Source organism: Magallana gigas, chromosome 5 (genome assembly GCF_963853765.1).
Source record: "Magallana gigas chromosome 5, xbMagGiga1.1, whole genome shotgun sequence".
NCBI lineage: Eukaryota > Metazoa > Mollusca > Bivalvia > Ostreida > Ostreidae > Magallana > Magallana gigas.
The window spans coordinates 24,715,394-24,738,301 of record NC_088857.1 but is presented as its reverse complement, the minus strand read 5'-3'; the positions used below and the strand labels follow the sequence as shown (position 1 = coordinate 24,738,301).

Sequence of the window (22,908 nt, the reverse complement as noted above, 5' to 3'; positions counted from 1 at the left end):
TGTAAGCGTCAATTCATTATAAGCGTGTTCGCTATAACCGTGTTTTACTGTAGTATGTGGTACTAATATTATGTTAGTACAATGTGCATGAATTAATTGTTCATCAATGTACAAAGTTCTTCTGTCTGTAGAGATCATTTTTTGAAAACTGCATGTATGCCTTAATTATTTTTCCTCTTTTTTAACCTGAGATGAAAGCTTAGTGAGCTATTCTGATCAAATTTTGTCCATCGTCTGTCTGTCCGTCTGTAAACTTTTTACATTTTGAACTTCTTCTCTAAACCGCTTGGCTAATTTCAACCAAATTTGACACAAAGCATTCTTATGGGAAGGCAAATATAAATTGCAAAAATGAAGGACCAATCTTCATTCAAAGCGGATAAAACCTCGAAACTGTAAAAAAAGGGGGGTGCATTTTTAAAAATCTTCGTCTCAAGAACTACTGAGTCAAATTCAATGTAATTTAGCATAAATAATCCTTATGGAAAGACAAATATAAATTGCAAAAATTCTGTTTCAAATCTGAGTTATGACGAAAATAATAATAAGGGAAAGGCATGTTTCAATCAGTTTATACAGTACCGTCAACGCGGATCCCGTATTTTCCGCGCACCCCCGCGGTCCAAATTGCAACGCGGTTTAAATACCTGTCTCAGGTAAAAACCGCGTGCCCCTGCGGTTCAATCACCCAATATGACAACACCCCCGCGGTTTGAACGATCGATTACAGGTGTTAAAAAGTATCGGAAAGGAACATGAGTTATCTCCCTCGATTAAAAAGAATATAACATGCATTAAACATAAATGTAAGTTAACAAATGCATAAAGATAATCATGATCCTTATATAGAAAATCACATATTTTGAAGGTAAATATTTTTTTTAAATATTCGCTGTTTATTTGGTAATACTGGGGTAATATTTGAATTCTAATTATTTTAAGCTGTCATCTGTACAATCCAAGGTGAAATGAGCCATGCCTGCAGGTGGTTGAAAAATCATGCTTTACTAACTTATTGATATATTGATAAACGATTAAATTAAATTTTAAAATCTAACAAAAAAAATGTAAAATTATTGAGACTTATTTACTTAAAATAAATATTTTACTTTATAAATATTCAGGTATGTATATTTTTATTTTCAATATCATTTTATCTTTTTATCCTATCAAACCGTTAAAAATTCATTCAAATTTTAAAAGTGGCTTAATCGCTCATATTACGGAAAATTACGTCCTTATAATTGCTGTAACAAGCGTCATTGCTTTGATAAAATTTTTATAATTTGTTCGGAAAATTGATTTATTGCTTTGATAAAATTTTTATAATTTGTTCGGAAAATTGATTTCAACCAGCTCTGTATACCGACTAGTTGTAGCCTTATAAAAACACATGCTCACACTTAAATGTTCAAAGGAAAATCAGTTCTCCTAATTAAAACACAAAGGAAAAAGGTACTCATAATTAAAATTGTATGATTCTTCACATCGCACGGGTTTTATTCAGTTTTAAACTAAGTGTTGCCCTGAAAAGATATATACACGTATATTCTGTGATTTTCATAAAACAATGGCTAATCGTTCTGGTGTGCGTGAAGATAGAAATTTCTTTACAAGAAATGGAATGAGGTTGTTACATCACAAAACAACATGGGAAGTTGTACATGTTATTAAATGCATACAATTCGAGTTACTTTTAAAAAATTCAAATGCCAACTATTTTTGTACATATTTCCTTTAGTGTGTATATTAATTATAAGTCGCGATCATTTCCTGTGTATAGTGATTAACAAACCTAGGGTAGAAAACGACATGCTCTAGGGGTTTTCACACCTATTCAAGACAAAAGAAATCTCCAAATTGCGTACAGCTTCGTCTAACCGTACAACTATCTTACAGAGGAGGCTTCTTGATTGAGTGTCGCTGATCTTGATTTTATCTACGATCTTTATGTGAGAGAGAGAAAAGTTATGCTCTTTAGCCCCCCCCCCCCCACGACGCCACTGCATTCATTTGAAATATACTAATATAAAAATTTCCTAAGTTTAGTATTCATAAAAGAATAGGGACCGTATAACCGGTACATTGTGATTGAATCCATCATGCAGTTTCAGTCTGAGTCCACGTGCTTCATCTGTCAATCAAATCAGCCTGCGAGCTGCACCACGTGCTCCTTCCTTGATAAAGGAAAACAGTTTCGTTCTATTAGTTTTCAGGTAAAGGAAAAAAAAGAAGTTTGTTTAACAATCAAGTATTTAACACTGTTTATGGTGTTTAATTTAATGCGTGACATTGTGTTTGTGAAGTTTAGTTCGTATACAACGTTATTTAAAAAGAAAATTAATTTTCTCTATCTCTCTCTCTCTTTCTTTTCGGGGGAAGAGACATGTTAAACACCTTTTACAGTTTAAGAAGGCAGTAAAATGAAACAATTATATATTGTTACTGTTAGATAAATTGTTTGATATACGGGTAGAATTCCTAGTTGTCACTTGTTGCAAGGAATATCCACCTGCCTCATACCCTTGAATTCTGTGCGTTCAAGTGAAGAGTGATTTCCTGTCAGTGCGATGGTTTCACACCTTTGTGTAAAACAATTGGGACAAATACAGTTAACTTTGACAGTCATTAAAACGTTGGAAAGGGGGTTGGGGGTACAAAAAACGTTATAATTCGCTACTGATACGACATATGTGTAGTAGCTTCATATTCAACACACATAAAATGATATCAATATCTTTTTATATTTTTAAAGTAAAGTAAAATTTTCATATTTTGCTGTTGATCGTATGGTATACGTACACCGCGTAGCGTGTGCTTGTCACGGACTAGGTTAATTGTCTTGAGTATTGACAGTCTCTCGCTCTCTCTCTCTTTCTCTCTCTCTTTCTCTCTCTCTCTCTCTCTCGTCTAGTCTATATTGAAGGTTTTAGGTTTTTTGCGGAGGGGGTGCATCTTAAACACGTTTAACAGTTAAACAGATACCAGTAAAATGAAGAACTATTTATTGTTATTACTGTTAGTAAAATTGTTTGAAAAACAGATGAAATTCCCGATCGTTACACGGATTATCCACCTGTCTCATATACATGTACCAGTGTATTCTGTGCGTTCAGGCGTAGAGTGATTTCCCGTCAATGCGATGGTTTCACACCTTTGTGTTAAACAATTGGGACTAAAGTCAAGTACAATTTACTTGTATTTTCACAGTCATTAAAACGTTGAAGAGGTGGAGGGGGCGGTTACGAAAAACGGTATTCGCAGCTGATACTACATGTACATTTGTGTTGTAGCTTCATATTGAACTCACATAAAATTATGTCAATATAATTTAGTATTTTACGAGTTGAGTAAAATTTTCATATCATGTTGACCGTAGGTAAACATTCTCCGTGTAGCATGTGCCTGTCACGGACTAGATTAATTGTCTTGAGCATCGAGAGAGTGCCGTAAAACGAGCTAAAAACTAATAAGAATTAAAACATTTTTGTAGTCGGAAATGTTTAAAATCATTAAAAAATCGAAAAATAAGATAGTATAGTTCTAACCCTCTCCGTCATGTAGATTACATTATAAAAATGATTAAATATTTTTTGAAATAATAGGTATATCAACAGTTACATGAAAATTATGACGGGTGCAGATGATTCTTTAATTAAAATATCTCTAAAATAATTGATAAGGAGTTTTGAAAACGTGCATTAAAAATACGTAATCATTTTAATATGTGAAATGGAAACAATACATCAGACATGGCCAGTATAGAATGACTCTCAGTGTTAGGTGGCTATCTTATTGTCTAATAGCATACAGGTAAAAATCTCCGATCACCTTGTTCAACGGTAGGTCACACCGCCGCGGTTTAAACATGGCTGCAGCGAGGACCGCGATGAATTGACCGCGATGGTGTAACGCGGAAAGGATTAAATAACCGCGGGGGGAGCGCGGTCAAATACGGGATCCGCGTTGATGGTACTGTAGCTCAGGTTTGGTATTCCATGAGTCTTGGTAAAATGGGTAGGCAAACCCGGGCCGGGACAAAACAAAAGATTGACAGTTATTAATTTGCCAATCTCATTAAAATTTTCAGGAAATGTTACAGACCAGTATGTTTGTATTCACTGTAAATATTGCTGCAAAACAATGTGTAATTTTGAATTTATTGCCGATTGCCGATCTGCCCCAGCTTTTATTTTGCCACGGCCTGGGTTTGCCTACCCATTTTACCAAGACTCATATTCCATACTTCTAAAACGAGGTTCTTTTCTAAAGCAGCCATGACATGATAAACGGGTCGACCTGACAAAGATGAATTTGTTTGTTGTGCAACAGTTTACGTACAAAGGGAATCTTTGAAACATGCAAAATACTTTGGTGTCGATTTTGTGAATTAAATTGAGGTTAAATATTTCAAGGCGTTGACAGTTTCACATATGACGGTGGTGTTGGCTTGTTTTGATTTTCGTTTCGTTTCCATTATTTTTGCTTTGTAACCTGGGAATTATCACCTGTATTTTGTAATTTTTACGTATCAAATCAAACAGAGACTTCGGTAAATCAAGCAGTTGACTGTTTACCTGCGCAAATTAAGCAAAATCTGATGTATTAACAAAGTACTAAAATACAATTCATTCTGTCTGTAATTTAGTATGATCTTTTGCGTAATGGTAGATTAATTAATGCAATATGTTTTGTTGAGATGCTCAGCATTTTCGCGAGTTTATTTAGTTTAAAAAGAGTTTAATATCGCTGACAGAAATATGTAGGTATATACATGTATATGATTCATTTTGAAAAATAAATTGTTCTCTTTATTTGTTAAAGTGCATGTTTCTTATGTTTAATTGTTTACAATTTCTATTTACTAACCATATTTGAGTGTTAAGCTTCGAATTATAAGCAAGATACGGAGATTTGCTCACAATTCTATGTTTGTACACAGATCTGAGGCTATTCTTTTTTTCCATTTTAAATGCTGAATAGGAAATACCAAGTTTAAAATCTTAAGGTAGCAAGGGACAGTTTCCGATAAATTACCCGTCAATATTTTTGTAAAATTGAGAGTTGCTGTACTTGAAGGCTTATAAGTATTGCTAAAATTCATGAAATGATTTTTAATGATTATCATTAGTTAGAGGGGTGTCTCTTGTTGAAATTGATATGCAATATGTAGGCCCCTTATGTTAGGTACATGAGAATCAGAAGTAAAATGCGAAACCTGCGGCGATGACTGTTGTTTTGACTTTACACAGTGAAATTGCAAGACGGGAGGTAAAATAACACGAAAAGTGGGTGGATGGGACATTGTAAACTATACACCGGTAAGTTTCTGACAAGTGATAGTGCAACATGCATGCGATACGGAGGGTCAACCCTCTGCAGGGAATTACCTGGGGGAGGTCTAAAAAGCTGAAAAATCATGAAAAATTAGCAAAATATGAAAGGGTCAAAATCTCCTAAAAACCAGTATATAGAGAGTTTTACAGGTTTTGACTAGTAATTTTCTTCAGAAATTGGTGATTGGCCTTATAAAGAGTGAATTAAAGGTATTTGTGCTGAATGGGAACAGAGGAAATTCTAGTTATAGAGTTCCGAAGAAATGCATCCCTTGGCTACAATGAATTGTATAAAAAAAACTGTCCCCTGCCACCTAAGCTGAATGTAATAAACTCATGTGAGCAAAATATGACTCAAACCTAGCAGAATTGTGAGCTCTTTAACTTGGTTATAATTCTACGATCAACACTGAAATTTTTGTTGATCATTAGAAATGTTTCGCTAAATGTTAAATACTTGTACAAAAAAATTAAAGGATGATATGCTGTAACTACTCTCTGGAGCCACCTCTTTATACAATAAATGTGAAATCTACAACATTTTCATAGTTTTTTAAAACACGAGTTAATAAGAATGACACTGTTAAAATGGTGTCCATAGTTCTGACACATTTCTGTTGCGGGGATAAGGGAATTATCGCTATTCCTAAGTAAATTTTACAGCAAAAAATTATCCTGGTTTGTAGCCTTTTGTTATTTTTGAATAAAGATGAAAATAATGGGTGGGTCTTAGTAAAATAGAGTGATGTGCCTGTCAATACTGTAACATTGATTTTTATAGCTCTTTAACATGTCACATGACAACATTTTTCATTCCAGTGTATTCATCAATCAAGTGTGAGTAAAATTATATAAGTCACACAAATTTACGCTAGGTAAACAACAGTAATTTAGTTATAATGGAGAAGACGATTTAAATTTTTGAATGTTTTTAATATGAGGAATTGAGCGCATTGAGGTACAATTTTCTTCTTCACATCAACAGGATTTTAAAAATAAAATACAGTAACAGTTACTATTATATTATATTTTGAAAAAAATACAATAACTAGTAAGTAGTTGAGGAAGAAATTGTGCCTATATGCTCTCATATACTCATATATTTTGATTGTTTTATAAGTGGGGGAAGGGGGTGGGGCAGAACGAAAATATAGGGAATTGGAAGTTAATAGTGTACCCCTACCAAATGCTTAGTTTATATCTTGCGTAGGATTTTCTTTTTCTCGGTAAAATTAGTATTCCATAAAGGTACAATGTCAAAGATTACGTGTATGCAAAAATATGTGTAAAATTCGAATACTTTACAATATTTATTTTTTGTTATTCTATCGAGGGGCCATATGGCACAATATCTTTTGAATGCCTATTGTTGCTCAGGTGAGCGATGTGGCCCCATGGGCCTCTGGTTTTGAATAGAAATGTTTGCATTTATACAACAGGTTATGATAAAAAATGGTCAACATTTATCCTGTTATAGATAAAATTAAAATGATGCATCCAGTGAGAAGAAGAAAGATTATAGATGATGATACAATTTTATAATCAATACAATTTTGCTATAGTCAGGGAGAGCCTCTGAATACTTCAAAAATGAAACAGAAGTTCATAAACCTCTATTTTTTCTATCACAGAAATAGAAAACTAACATTTTTGATTCAACAGAATTTTGAAACACTGAATTGTTCTTTTCAATGAGATTGCCTTTTTATGTGCATGCTGCATCTCTCCACAGATTTAAATAGTAAGATTACAGACCCTGAAACGCGATGCTACACCAGCTATACATTTCTCACACGCTTCTCACACGCTATACGGTTTGTACGATACGATGAGTTTCTCGTACGGTACGGTACACTTTTTGTACGATACGATACGCTATTTTTCACACTGTATTTTATACAAAACGATACGCTTCTTGTATGATTTTTTTTAGGAAGTTTAAACGTTCGCTAAAACAAATACTCGGCCGAAAAAGTACCTGTTTGTGGGACTTATTACGCCAAATGTTCTTTGCCTGTAACAGCTGTGAATAAAAAGTAGCTACGATTAAGTATAAATTATCCATACACACAGAAATTGTCTTATTTTAAAATATATCATTTACTACTAAATATCACTACTTTTCTGGGGGCAATATGTCGTTTACAGCTATCTTTTATCAAAATAAATAAAACTTGTATGCCTACAAAATTAATACTGCATGGGATAATGCTACCTATAGATAATTAGTCGGCCCGCGTGCTGACTAATTAAATTAGGATGAAACTTCAATTGGGCTTGCTTAAATTGGAATTCTGAGAAGGAGCTATAGACAGTTCGGGGTAGAGAAATTGAATAAGTTATGAAAGTTTTTAGGTTAAACTGCGCATTGGGTGTCCATGGGTATCGTCCAAATCCGTGGTCCCCCAGATTTTCTCAAAAAAATACATTTTAATTTTACATACCAATTGGTTTTATATATCAATTATTTTTTCTTTCCTTTTTAGAGGAAGGAATAGGGACATAAAAATAAAATAAAAAATCTGTGTATCTGTTTACTCTAGTAGGGTTTCTTCTTACAAACACTTCTTTTTTTCTAATATTTATAACACACACAAAGATTACAAATTAGAATTCTGAAAAAAAAAGAGAAATAAAGAGCGATGTGCTACCTACTTTTTAACACGGTCTCTTGTGAAGTCATCTGAGTCGGAAAATGGTGTTAATAAACAGCTATGTTTTCTCATTTATTAATTATCACCATTAAAAGTACTTTTTTCACCTTTTAAATAAATATGAGAGAGAGAGAGAGAGAGAGAGAGAGAGAGAGAGAGAGAGAGAGAGAGAGAGGTAGTTTTATTATACCCCCCGCAAACAAAGTATGGGGGGGGTATATAGGAATCACCTTGTCCGTCTGTCCGTCCGTCTGACCGTCTGTCAGTGCAATTGTGTCCGGTCCATATCTTTCTTAGGGAGAAACATTGGAAGTTCTAACCTCACACAAAGATTGCTAATGACCTAAGGGTGTGTCATGATCTTTACCCAAGGTCATTCGGCAAGGTCAAGGTCACTACAGAAAAAATGCAAAATTTGTGTCCGGTCCATATCTTTCTTATGGAGAAACATTGGAAGTTCTTACTTCACACAAAGATTGCTTATGATCTAAGTGTGTGTCATGACCTTGACCCAAGGTCATTTGTGAAAGGTCAAGGTCACTGGCAGGGAAAGTGCAAAATTTGTGTCCGGTCCATATCTTTCTTATGTGGAAACATTGGAAGTTTTTACTTCACACAATGATTGCTTGTGACCTAAGGGTGTGTCATGACCTTAACCCAAGGTCATTCGGGCAAGGTCAAGGTCACTGGCAGAAAAAAGTGCAAAATTCGTGTCCGGTCTATATCTTCCTTATGGAGAAGCATTAAATGTTCTTACTTCACACAAAGATTGCTTATGACCTAAGGGTGTGTCATGACCTTGACCCAAGGTCATTTAGGAAAGGTCAAGGTCACTGGCAGAAAAAAAATGCAAAATTCATGTCCAGTCCATATCTTTCCTATGGGGAAACATTGGAAGTTTTTACTTCACACAAAGATTGCTTATGACCTAAGGGTGTGTCATGACCTTGACCCAAGGTCAATTGAGGAAGTTCAAGGTCATTGTTTCAAAAATGCTAAATTCTGTTTGTGTCATGTCTTGTATTAATGGAAATATCAGAAGCTAAAACTTGACACAAAGCTTGCCTGTCTCAGGCCACATAAAATTATTTTTAGACTCTCATCCCCGTCTCTCTGAAAATGGCCTGCCCCGATAAAAAATTTTTGTGTGGAAAAAAAGTTTCGGAAAAAATCCGGCTCCAGTATACCAATAATTCAAAATGTTTAAATATTAAATTTTTCTTAGTGGGGGGTATCAATTGTGAGCTTGCTCACAGTACCTTTAGTTAGATATGTAGTCAGTTTGACATGCATTTATTTGAGAATTCGTAGAAAATAGGACATTGCATTTCATGATATCAAATTAAATTACATTGTACATTGCAGTGAATTTATCTGTGTCAGGCCTAAACTAGAATAAGAGAAGAAAGAAAATGTACGCTATTTAAAGCAAGTTTATTTTTATCTACCGGGCATTTTCTCCACTATTTCTCACATGCATTTTTTCTGCAATGTCGCTACCATGGTGCTCGCATGGATCATAAAAAAAGCGTGATATTGTTTAATTCAACTCTCCGTGATTTTATATACCGGTATTTCAAGTTAATAAAATATGCGGAGAGGTTTGTGTTTTTACATTTTCTTTTATAATCAGATTAATACAAATTCATGTCTGTATCATCACTGTAAATCTTAAAGGATAGTAGGTTTTCGCTAATTGAAAAATTGCAGTTTAATACCCAAAAAGAAGTCCGAATCAATGGAGATTACGCGAAAAAGAGACAGCAGTATACACACACCGCTACTCAGTAGTATACACATGTCCCTGGGCAGGTATGGTGAAACAGGTGATCGCGGCAAGGTGTGAAAATGGGGATTTTTTTTACTGTATTCTTAATCTTATATGCTGGTTTCTTTAAACAGAATCAAATCAAATAATATGCAAGATATAGCAAGATTTGTTTTCAAGTTTGCACAATATAAATATTTAATGGTTAAAGATGGAAATTCCAGCTCATTGGTCGATCATATTATGCATGTCCAAATTGAAAATAGATTTCTGTAAAGAGTGCATTTGTATTTTGTGGTCAATTTTATTTATCATTATTGTATTTCTCCAAAGCATTTGTAGAGATAAAATCACCAAGCCATTTTGCTGTATTTTTCAACGGAATACTTAATATTTGTCACGTACTTGGAAGTAAAATTCCCAGAAAAACTTCTAAATTTCTTGCACGCTTTTCATACGCTTTGTACGAAACAATACATTTCTTATATGATATGATACGTTTCTTACATGATATGGTGCGGTTCTTACACAATATGATGCATTTTTTATATGGTAAGGTACATTTCTCGCTCGATATGATACACTTCTCATACGCTTTTTAGCTCACCGAGACGAAGTCAAGGAGAGCTTATGCTATACCCTCGGCGTCGGCGTCGGCGGTGGCGTCGGCGTCGGCGTCGGCGTCCGGACCTGGTTAAAGTTTTTGTTGCAGGTCCTGTATCTAAGCTATTACTTGTCCTATCTTCACCAAACTTGCATGGATGATGCATCTGGACCTACTTATGGACTTGAAAGTCTTGGATGCTGAATCTGGGTCCTAAATTTCAGATGCTGGAGGAGGTTAAGGTTGTTGGACCAGGTTAAAGTTTTTGTTGCAGGTGCCCTTTGATAGCAGTATCTTAATTACTGCTGGTCTGTACTTCACCAAACTTGCATGGATGGTGTGCCTTATGATACTGATGCACCAGACAGGCTTGAGTGCTGAATCTGAGCTATAGGTTTCGGATGCTGGAGGAGGTTAAGATTTTTGGAGCAGGTTAAAGTTTTTGTTGCGGGTGCCCATTGATAGCAATATCTAAGTTACTACTGGTCCTAACTTCACCAAACTTGTATGGATGATGCGTCTTATGATACTGATGCACCTGACAAGCTTGAATGCTGAATCTGAGCAATAGGTTTCGGATGCTGGAAGAGGTTAAGGTTTTTAGAGCTGGTTAAAGTTTTTATTGCAGGTGCCCTCTGATGATTAATCTTAGTTACTACTGGTCCTAACTTCACCAAACTTGTATGGATGGTGCGTCTTATGATACTGATGCACCTGACAAGCTTGAATGCTGAATCTGAGCAATAGGTTTCGGATGCTGGAAGAGGTTAAGGTTTTAAGAGCTGGTTAAGTTTTTGTTGCAGGTGCCCTCTGATGATTATATCTTAGTTACTACTGGTCCTAACTTCACCAAACTTGTATGGATGGTGCGTCTTATGATACTGATACACCTGACAAGCTTGAATGCTGAATCTGAGCAATAGGTTTCGGATGCTGGAGGAGGTTAAGGTTTTAAGAGCTGGTTAGATAAAGTTTTTGAAACAGGTGCCCTCTGATGATGATATCTTAGTTATTACTTGTCCTTACTTCACCAGACTTCCATGGATGGTGTGTCTTATGATACTGATGCACCTGACAGGCTTGAATGCATAATCTGGTTTCGGATGCTGGATAAAGTTAAGTTTTTAGGAACAGGTCACATGTTTAATAGATGATAGTACTGTTTCAAACTTGCATAGTTGATTTAACTGTAATATGAATGAATCGCAGAGGTAGCTTCAGATGCAGAGCTTGTTCTCCATTATCAAGGATGCTAAAAAATAAATCTTAGTTATTACTGGTCCTAACTTCACCAAACTTGAATGGATGGTGTGTCTTATGATACAGATGCACCTGACAGGCATGGATGCTGAATCTGAGCCATAGGTTGCGGATGCTGGAGGAAGTTAAGGTTTTAATTGCTTAATAAATAAGTGCCCTCTGATGATATCTTAGTTATTACTGGTCCAAACTTCACCAAAATTGCATGGATGATGCGTCTTATGATACAAATGCACCTGATGGGCTTGAATGCTGAATCTGGGCCATAGGTTTCGGATGCTGGATGAGGTTTACTTTTAAGGAACAGGTCACATGTTTTATAGATGATAGCTTGCATAGTTGATTTAACTTTATTATAAATTAAATGCAGAGGTTGCTTCAGAAGCAGAGCCTGATCTCCATTATCAAGGATGCTAAAGAAATCTCCTACCTCACTCAAACCAGCTCGATAGATAGATGTGTTTGTTGATAAATGATATAACATGATTCCTATGATAAAGTATTGTATGATATGAAACAATATTGTTTGATATGATACAATATGATATCATATGTTATATTATAAAAAGTTATACGATACGATATGATATTGTATCAATTTTTTTGATATTTTATGATATGATTATGTATCATGATATTGTTATGTATAGTATTGTATATTATGATACAATATTGTATAATATTATATTGTATTTTTAATTTATTATTTTATCACATGATACAATTACATAAGATATTGCAAAATATTATATTGTATCCTATGATACAATATTGTATATTCTATAATATTGTATCATACAATATTGTATAATATGATATTGGTTTCAGTAATATAGAATTATATCACATGAAATTGTATTATATGATATTGTAATATTATATAATATCGTATCATACGATATTGTATGATATGATATTGGTTTTTATGATATATTATCATATCACATGAAATTGTATTATATGATATTGTAATATATTTTATTGTGTCATATGATGCAATATGTATAATATAATAATGTATTTTATAATATTTTACCATATCACTTAATGTTGTATCATTTGATAAGATACAATGTTGGAATCAAATTATATTGTATCATATGATATAATATCATATAATGTATCAAATATGTTTCAGTGTCATTCAATACAATATCATTCTATATTATACAATATAATATCATGTTTCAGTGTTATGATGTATTATGTAATATGATATTGTAATATGATACTATATTGTATTATATTTTATGATATTGTATTATGTGATCAAATACAATAAGGTATAACACAATACAATGTCATATCATACGTTACAATATCAAATCTCATTATTGTTTATTACGGTATTTTATTTTTTATATGATATATATTATATTAGAAATATGACATGATGCAATATTTAATTTTATATCATTGTATTGATTAACATATGAACATATGATTATCATAAAAAAAATTATCAGATGATATACGATATTTTGTCAAAACAGAATCCATGAATATCCAAGATCATAAAGTATGATTTTCATATAAAATGATAAAGGTGGTCTTATGAAGGTGATGTCTCATAAGGGTGATGCTCCGTCTCGGTGAGCTTAGTAATCTATGATTACCTATGTTTAGGTGTAGTAGTGGGTTTCAGGGTCTGTAATTAATACTTATATAATATGTCATATCTGAATAGGTCAGATTAACCAGACACAGTCTGAGAGATACTTGGCCACCCTCTCTCCAGAGGAAATTCAACGTGTGACAGAGGCCAGGAAAACTCTAGATAAACAGAAGAAGGACTTTGAGACCGTGTTATCAAAGGGAGCCCAGACCATCATCAATGCTAGAGTGGTAAGAGTCTTGAAGCATTTTAATTCCATAAGAAATTAGATTTAATTGAAATGCTGGAATTTACCCCAACAGATTTTGTTTGAAATATTTTAATATCAAAACAATCACTGGTACAATGATTAAAGGAGTTTAACTAAGATGTTTGATTTGACTAAAAGATGTACATGTTCATTTAGCAACACATATTGGTGGATATGTCTCAAAACCTGATATATTCAATATGCTTTAGAACAAAAGGTGGGACAGGTTTTCAAGATTTACGTATGAATTGTTCGGAGTTGAATTGCCAAGTTATCTTTCGGATTTTTATTATTCAAGATTACCAATTGTTTTTATGTGCTAGGGTGTAGATGTGGGTGTAAGGTTTCATTTATACGGTATACCCACAGATTCTTTCCATACTTGCCAACCTCCCACATGTGAAAATCTGGTCATGACCAGATTTAGAAAGTAAAAAATCTGGTCATAGCGCGTAACGACATTCACGACATATTTACCATGCATTTCATATGTGTTAAAACTTATGTGTAATACTTTATTGCAAAGAAGCATTTTAACTAACAGTTGCTGACTTTGAATTTTGTAAAGTGATCTGACACAGAAAATGGTAGGTTCTGTTCAGCTAAAAAAAAAATGCAAAAAGAGTTTCTGCTACTGTACATTAACCTTGCTTTTGAACTCTGTAAATGATGGCATGAAAGTTGTAAGTGACTTGGAAGACTTTTGTGTATTAAAAAGCATTTAAACATGACTTTGCGTTTTTGAATGTTTAGTCAGATCGTTTTGGGCACAATATCCAATATTCAAATGCGCGTTACATAGATCACAAAAATCCTCGTTTTGTACTCGATTACTTTGTTTTACTAATGGGAATTCATTTTCCCAGATATGTTAATGGTTACAAAAATATTGTTTTCTTTTTGTTGGTTTTGATTCCGCTGGCCCCGATGAAGACCTTTTCTTATTGGAATCCATAACACATATTGATTTAAACCTTCGGTTTGTCAAAACAACTCACAATAACAATTAACACTTAATGTGTCTGCACGTTTGTTATAGCCATCTGCATTGTTTACGTAAATCCAAGCTCAGCTTGGGTTCATAACTGGAAGTCAAACGCGCAACGTAATTTACGAACCAAATCCGGAAATCTGGAGATTTTCAGGTTGTTCGACAATAATCGGGTGAAAAGCATGACCCGCTGGGTCATAAAAAATAATCGGGTGAAGGGTCGTAAAATTGGGTGTGACCCGACGAAATTGGGTCAGTTGGCAAGTATGATTCTTTCACTGAACCGTAACCTGTGAATGTCTGAATTGAAAACATTGATTAGAATTAATGTATCCTCTTTTTGTTGTCAGGAAATAGCGGACACACTGAGCAAGAACTTTGAGGAACTGGAAGAAGTGCGCCACCTGGTGGTGGACCAAGAATTGATCGACTGGAAACGCAAGCAGCAGCTGGCCGGCAATGGGGCCCCATTCGATCCCAATCTGCTGGAAAACCTACAGAAATGGTAGATATACTTTGAATTTTATAGTTTGTATTAAAAATTTTTAGAATGTAATTGGAGGAATATTTGAATCTATATTAATTTGATGGGTTTTAATTTCTTGTTGATTTTAAATAAGTTATAAAATAATATATTCTCTAAAAATACTACATAGTTTTGAAGCTTTTTATGGTGGGAAAAGAGATTTTTGGAAACATTGAAACATTAAATATTGATAATATGTAAACGGTGTGACCGTTGGACCGAGCGCAGATTTAACACAGTGCAGTTTGATTTTTGTAGAACAAAATTTATTTGAAACGCACACAGGAGGATACACCTGGTTGCCTACTCAAATGATTAGTCAAAGTTTAACTTAACGTCACGTGCTCAGTCTACATTATGACGTCATGTTTCAGACGTAAAACGTACACTTTTTGTCTTCGGAAATAGCCGAAGAGAGTTACGTTATTCCGAACTTTTTTTTATTTCTTCTCTCATTGTTTATCAATTTAATTCATATAAATGCCGTGGTAATAAAATTGAATACTTTATTCAGTATCTAAAAGATCAGCTCCTTGATGTGAATGTTTTTATTTTCCATCTGATAATTTGATAAGATATACATAGAACTAGTCGTGTTTTTTTATTGAAGCACTATTGAAACTTATCTGGTGTCCTTTTTTATTACTTTTAATTCAAATTACATTCTATTGAAACACCGGAGCATTTTAATCGAGTTTAGGGGCAATAAACATCGATAAGTACCAGTCAATCAATGATCGAGCTAACTTTTTAAAAACAAAATGGCTGCCAAACTGGCGGCGCCCAGGGCTGGAAGAAATTTTTTTTGGCCTTAGTACCCCTGATTCAACTTTCATTTTTCACTGATTTTCTTATATATACGTGTTACCATTAATCCTCGCTTCGCGAGGCGGGCTTCGCCCGCCTCTCGCTGCGCTCGGTATAAGTATTAATAATACATGAACTGAATTTTATTAAAGTTCTGTATCATGTTTTAAGGCTTTGAGCTAATGCTCGGCAGTCTTTTAGCGCTCGTCTGGATTGGCATTCGCCCAGATTTTTCTTCTGCACCACCTTCTAAATACGCATAAGAAGTGGGTTCCTTAAAGTATTAAAAGTTTTACAAGATTTTTATTCCATTTATTCAACTAAATTATGTACAAAAAACCCAACTTTGCCTCCCTGTTTATTGAAAACTCATTGCATCAGTATATATTTGCTTAATCAAGAAATGGCGGATGAATACAATTGGGTGTAAAAATTCACTAAATATTATTTTAGTTTATCGCTTTCATTTTAAATGGAGACAGTGCCCGATGGAAATTAAATTTAAAAGGTAAAGAGCTAGAGCCACGAAGCATAAAAAATTGCCCTATCATAAAAAATCACCATATTTTTGTGAAATATACCGTAGAATCTTAATTAGCTTTTCATAACCATTTTTCTTTTTTTGATATCTATCATACTTTTTTTATAAATGGAGTTTACAATATGGCACTGTTTTGATGAAAAAATGTAAAACAGACATCATTTTTGTTGAGTAACGTCATGAAATAATAAAACTACGTATGACTTGAATATAATAAAATATTCAAAAATAAAATAAAATTATCTTGTAGACAATATAATTGATTTATGAAAATAAATTTATTGATGAAAGTACCATGAAAAGCTTATTTACAGTAAAGTTTAAAAAAAAATACAGGACCAGTGCTGAAGGTCAATATAACAGCGGTACATTTAAATATGTCGATGTCTTCAAAGTTTTTTTTTCTGCAATTTGAAACTGCATGAGGTAATGCTGATGATGCGCAGTGTATCACTGAGGATTAATCATTGAATTCTACCTAAATAATAACAAATTATTAAAAATAAATTTATGAATATGACAGAAATACGGTAATTGAATTTAACAGATCGTGATATATATGTAATCTCGAATTTTGATGCATTACTGTAACAAACTGTGTACATTATTCTGCATGATTATTTTACTTGTTTCAAGGCTTTGATATTTTCACAGCAGTTAGATGCCAGGGTTCAGTCCCTTGAAATGTTTTATTTTCCCATTTTCCAGTGCCTTCACTGTGCGCTACAGTACAGCTCATGAGTATCCTGACACCCACCGTGTAAAAAACACGGTGGAAAACGGTCTGTGTATGTGTATTGGAAAATTCAAGAAAAAGCACCGCGTCGCACCGTGGTGGCCTGTGTAACTCCGTGGCCACTGTGTTACTCCGTGGATATCGTTACCTGAGACGTTGATAGAAGTAGCGTATGTTTAGGAATAAATAAATTATGGCTAAACAAGTTTTGAAACATATAGATCCTTTTCATATTAAAAAAAAATAAATGTCGACTTAAGTTGCACGGACCCAGAAAATTGTTGGGGCTTTCAACGTCGAAGTTAATTTTTTGTGACCTGAAAACTCGATGTAAATGGGTACCTTTTAATTCATTTGTTCTTAAATAAATTGAAATAAATTCACCAAATATATTTAATAATCAGTCGTGGATCCGGAGAACAATTCAGCCACTCTATAAATGCGGGAATTTCACAAAGTATTTACTTGCGATAAGAAATTATTTACCGGGTACACATACATGTATGTTCGAAAAAACTTGATTGATGAAAAAGATGAATGAGATAATACCGGTAACGTTTTGCAAGCATTTAAAACAAACACAACTTTATTTACTTTATAACCAATCTAATATGTGTGATGTGAAATAGCGTCGAAATTTTAACGAAAAATCTTATTACATCTTGTACTTTACAAACTCATTGTATTAAAATCGTTATTAAAATTATGGATCTAAAATAAATAAATTAAATTCATACAAATTGAACTCTTATAATTCAAAAATTGCACAAAAGTACACACTAAGAGAGAGAGAGAGAGAGAGAGAGAGAGAGAGAGAGAGAGAGAGAGAGAGAGAGAGAGATTTTACAACACAATATTCCAACCCTCATACATGCAGTATAAGAGGGAAGAAACTAAACATTTAGAACACTAAATACTTCATTGCTAAACATTTTTCTATTTTGCGGACTTAAAAAAAACTAGATGCTGTCATTAGACAGTAATACCCGCACCATGTGTTTGCCCCTAAATAACACTGTTTTGTACCAGTTTAATTAAAAATGAAGGCTATATGCAAGCTCCGGTAATACAATTAAAATTTATAATTTTCATAACTGAAGGATGAGATCCCTTCCCATATGATAATACACATCGTGACATGAGCAGCACTTTATGTGCAATTTGGGGTAGAACTGTTTGCAGTGAATTTTCAGTTAATCAATAATCTTAACATTTTATGTCATAGAAAGTATAATGGTCTATATAATTATTACAAACAAAATTAAAAATTAAATTATGCCCCCTCCCCGTGGATGTTGCCGGTTTTAGATTTGCTTCTGTGTGCCTACACGAACATCATCGTGTGCACAGATTTAGAGAAGGGGTGGGAGTGAGGGGTCCAGACCCCCCCCCCCCCCCCCCCCCCCCCCTCCCCATGAAAATTCATTTATATCAATTGTAAAATTACCAAAAATACACCTTGGACCCCAATGCTCTTACAGACATGTAAACGCTCAAACCCATTGCGCTTCAATGTTAGATAACATTATTTTGGGGTAAATATTTAATCAATATTTAATATACTTTATTATACCCCCGCTCCGAAGGAGAGGGGGTATACTGTTTTACCCATGTGTGTCTGTCTGTCCGTCCGTCTGTCTGTCTGTCTGTCTGTCTGTCCGTCTGTCTGTCTGTCCGTCCGTAACAAAAATTTCTGTCGCATTTATCTCAGCAACTATTTATCGCAGATGCTTGAAATTTTAACACAGTGTTTGTTAAGGCATGCCATATCGTGGGATATATTTTTGTACCAATCGGACGTCAACTTCCTGTTAAATGACGACTTTGCTTATTTTTTAACCAAAATTTTCAAACAAATTTTCGTCAAAGATTTCTCAGCAACTGTTTATCGCAGATGCTTGAAATTTTTACACAGTATTTGTATAGGCATGCCATATCGTGGGATATATTTTTGTACCAATCAGACGTCAACTTCCTGTTAAATGACGACTTTGTTTATTTTTAGCAAAACTTTTCAAACAAATTTCCGTCAAAGAATTCTCAGCAACTGTTTACCGCAGATGCTTGAAATTTTTACACAGTATTTGTATAGGCATGCTATATCATGGGATATATTTTTGTACCAATCAGACGTCAACTTCCTGTTTAATGACAACTTTGTTTATTTTTAGCAAAACTTTTCAAACAAATTTCTGTCAAAGAATTCTCAGCAACTGTTTATCGCAGATGCTTGAAATTTTTACACAGTATTTGTATAGGCATGCTATATCATGGGATGTATTTTTGTACCAATCGGACGTCAACTTCCTGTTAAATGATGACTTTGTTTATTTTTAGCCAAAATTTTCAAACAAATTTTCATCAAAGATTTCTCAGCAGCTATTTTTGGAGATGCTTGAAATTTGTACACAGTGTTTGTTTAGGCATGCCATATTGTGGGATATATTTTTGTATCAATCAGATGTCAACTTCCTGTTAAATAATGACTTTGTTTATTTTTAGCCAAAATATTCAAACAAATTTTCGTCAAAGATTTCTCAGCAGCTATTTATCGGAGATGCTTGACATTTTGACACAGTGTTTGTTAAGGCATGCCATATCGTGGGAAATATTTTTGTACCAATCGGACGTCAACTTCCTGTTAAATGACGACTTTGCTTATTTTTTAACCAAAATTTTCAAACAAATTTTCGTCAAAGATTTCTCAGCAACTGTTTATCGCAGATGCTTGAAATTTTTACACAGTATTTGTATAGGCATGCCATATCGTGGGATATATTTTTGTACCAATCAGACGTCAACTTCCTGTTAAATGACGACTTTGTTTATTTTTAGCAAAACCTTTCAAACAAATTTCCGTCAAAGAATTCTCAGCAACTGTTTACCGCAGATGCTTGAAATTTTTACACAGTATTTGTATAGGCATGCTATATCGTGGGATATATTTTTGTACCAATCAGACGTCAACTTCCTGTTTAATGACAACTTTGTTTATTTTTAGCAAAACTTTTCAAACAAATTTCTGTCAAAGAATTCTCAGCAACTGTTTATCGCAGATGCTTGAAATTTTTACACAGTATTTGTATAGGCATGCTATATCATGGGATGTATTTTTGTACCAATCGGACGTCAACTTCCTGTTAAATGATGACTTTGTTTATTTTTAGCCAAAATTTTCAAACAAATTTTCATCAAAGATTTCTCAGCAGCTATTTTTGGAGATGCTTGAAATTTGTACACAGTGTTTGTTTAGGCATGCCATATTGTGGGATATATTTTTGTATCAATCAGATGTCAACTTCCTGTTAAATAATGACTTTGTTTATTTTTAGCCAAAATATTCAAACAAATTTTCGTCAAAGATTTCTCAGCAGCTATTTATTGGAGATGCTTGAAATTTTTACACAGTGTTTGTGAAGGCATGCCATATTGTGGGATATATTTTTTTACCAATCGGACGTCATCTTCCTGTTAAATGAGTACTTTGTTTATTTTAGCCAAAATTTTCAAACAAATTTTCCTCAAAGATTTCTCAGCAGCTATTTATCGCAGATGCTTGAAATTTAACACACTATTTGTTTAGGCATGCCATATTGTGGGATATATTTCTGTACCAATCGGATGCCAGCTTTCTGTTAAATGTCGACTTTGCTTATTTTGCATATTCACATCAGAGCGGGGGTATCACTAGTGAGCATTGGCTCACAGATATCTTGTTGTTTATCTCAATAGAAAGTATACATGAACATCACAATATGCAGGTGTCCTGCACCACCTTAAAGCTGTGTTATTTACCTAATAAAATAGCGCAAGTGGATTTGAAGAATAGGTCATAAAAATACATGCATGTTACAAATGAATGATCTTTGTCTGAAGTTACGTACACAACACAGGTCTGTATGTCTCATTAGCGGGTACTAGTTTTACCCAGCTCTTCGATGAGATGGGTTCACGTGTATACATACATGGGTGTTGCTAAAACGCGGAACGGAAAATGGAACGGAAAGCGGAACGGAAGGGAAAACGGAAAATCTTATCTAATGTTATTTACTTCATAGATTTGCTAAAACGAGATACTTTATGTACCTTTTTTTTTTTTTTTTTTGAAAGATTAGCAATATTAGATTATTTATTCAAGAATATTTATTTCCTCAAAATTAACAGTACATGCATTGACCACTATATTCTGTCCCAAAATATCCTTGATTCACTTTTTGCTGTATATTTATATATACCTCAGGGTTCAAGCGATTCTCTTTTAGAAGCATTACACATTCTCATTATTCTTTCTTTAAAACGTCCTCTAGCTTATCAGCTGGTATAAATACACGTCTAAAAACAAAGAAGTCTACAGGGTTTTGCATTTCAACAGACCCGGATTATAGTGTTGAAAAATTGTGCAAGGTCTTCTGAGTGACTTCCACACCCCTGCGAATGTTATTGTCATTCAAATTTTAGACCACATGGTTTTATTTGACCCTTTCAGTTTCGCAGTAAGAATCGTGCCTCGTGTTTATAGTCTATTTTATTGAATCTATGTACGTGTTGTCAAATATAAATTCTAGATGTATATTGATTTTAAACTATTTTCATTAATTGGTGAATAAAATGTGTTCTAGGAATAAATGTTACAATACAAAAAATAGTTTTTTTAGCTCACCTGAGCTGAAAGCTCAAGTGAGCTATTCTGATCACATTTTGTCTGTCGTCCGTCTGTCCGTCCGTCTGTCCGTCTGTCCGTAAACTTTTCACATTTTCAACATCTTCTCAAGAACTACTTGGCCAATTTCAACCAAACTTGGCACAAATCATCCTTAGGCAAAGGGGATTCAAAGTTGTGAAAATTAAGGGCCACACCCGTTTTCAAGGGGAGATAATTAGAAATTAATGAAAAATTTCGAGAAATTTTCAAAAATCTTCTTCTCAAGAACCAGAAAGCCAGGAAAGCTGAAACTAGTGTGGAAGCATCCTCAGGTAGTGTAGATTCAAAGTTGTGAAATTCATGACCCCCGGGGGTAGGGTGGGGCCACAATGGGGGGTCGAAGTTTTACATAGGAATATATAGGGTAAATCTTTAAAAATCTTCTTCTCAGAAACTAAACAGCCAGGAAAGCTGAAACTTGTGTGGAAGCATCCTCAGGTAGTGTAGATTCAAAGTTGTGAAAATCATGACCCCTGGGGGTAGGGTGGGGCCACAATGGGGGGTCGAAGTTTTACATAGGAATATATAGAGTAAATTTATAAAAATCTTCTTCTCAGAAACTAAACAGTCAGAAAAGCTGAAACTTGTGTGGAAGCATTCTCAGGTAGTGTAGATTCAAAGTTGTGAAAATCATAACCCCTGGGGTTAGGTTGGGGCCACAATGGGGGGTCAAAGTTTTACATAGGAATATATAGAGTAAATCTTCTCAGAAACTAAACAGCCAGGAAAACTGAAACTTGTGTGGAAGCATCCTCAGGTAGTGTAGATTCAAAGTTGTGAAAATCATAACCCCTGGGGTTAGGTTGGGGCCACAATGGGGGGTCAAAGTTTTACATAGGAATATATAGAGTAAATCTTTAAAAATCTTCTTCTCAGTAACTAATCAGCCAGGAATGCTGAAACTTGTGTGGAAGCATCCTCAGGTAGTGTAGATTCAAAGTTGTGAAAATCATGATCCCTGGGGGTAGGGTGAGGCCACATTGGGGGGGGGGTGTTAAAATTTTACATAGGAATATATAGAGTAAATCTTTAAAAATCTTCTTCTCAGAAACTAATCAGCCAGGAAAGCTGAAACTTGTGGGAAGTATACTCAGATAGTGTAGATTCAAAGTTGTGAA

The 22,908-nt window shown here is 34.2% G+C and overlaps 1 protein-coding gene across 5 annotated transcripts in view; it reads left to right on the top strand.

Moving 5' to 3' along the window:
- The window catches only part of LOC105335326 (signal transducer and activator of transcription 5B), a 179,915-nt gene that overhangs the window by 82,050 nt on the left and 74,957 nt on the right, over nt 1-22,908 (top strand). For all 5 annotated transcript variants that reach the window (XR_010714000.1, XM_066084668.1, XM_066084669.1 and 2 more), the window contains 2 exons: nt 13,310-13,467; nt 14,829-14,983. Coding sequence is in view for 4 of the 5 variants with exons in the window: in XM_066084668.1 (XP_065940740.1) it covers nt 13,310-13,467; nt 14,829-14,983 (313 nt within the window). In the remaining variant the exon portion in view is untranslated. The remainder of the gene's footprint in view (nt 1-13,309; nt 13,468-14,828; nt 14,984-22,908) is intronic.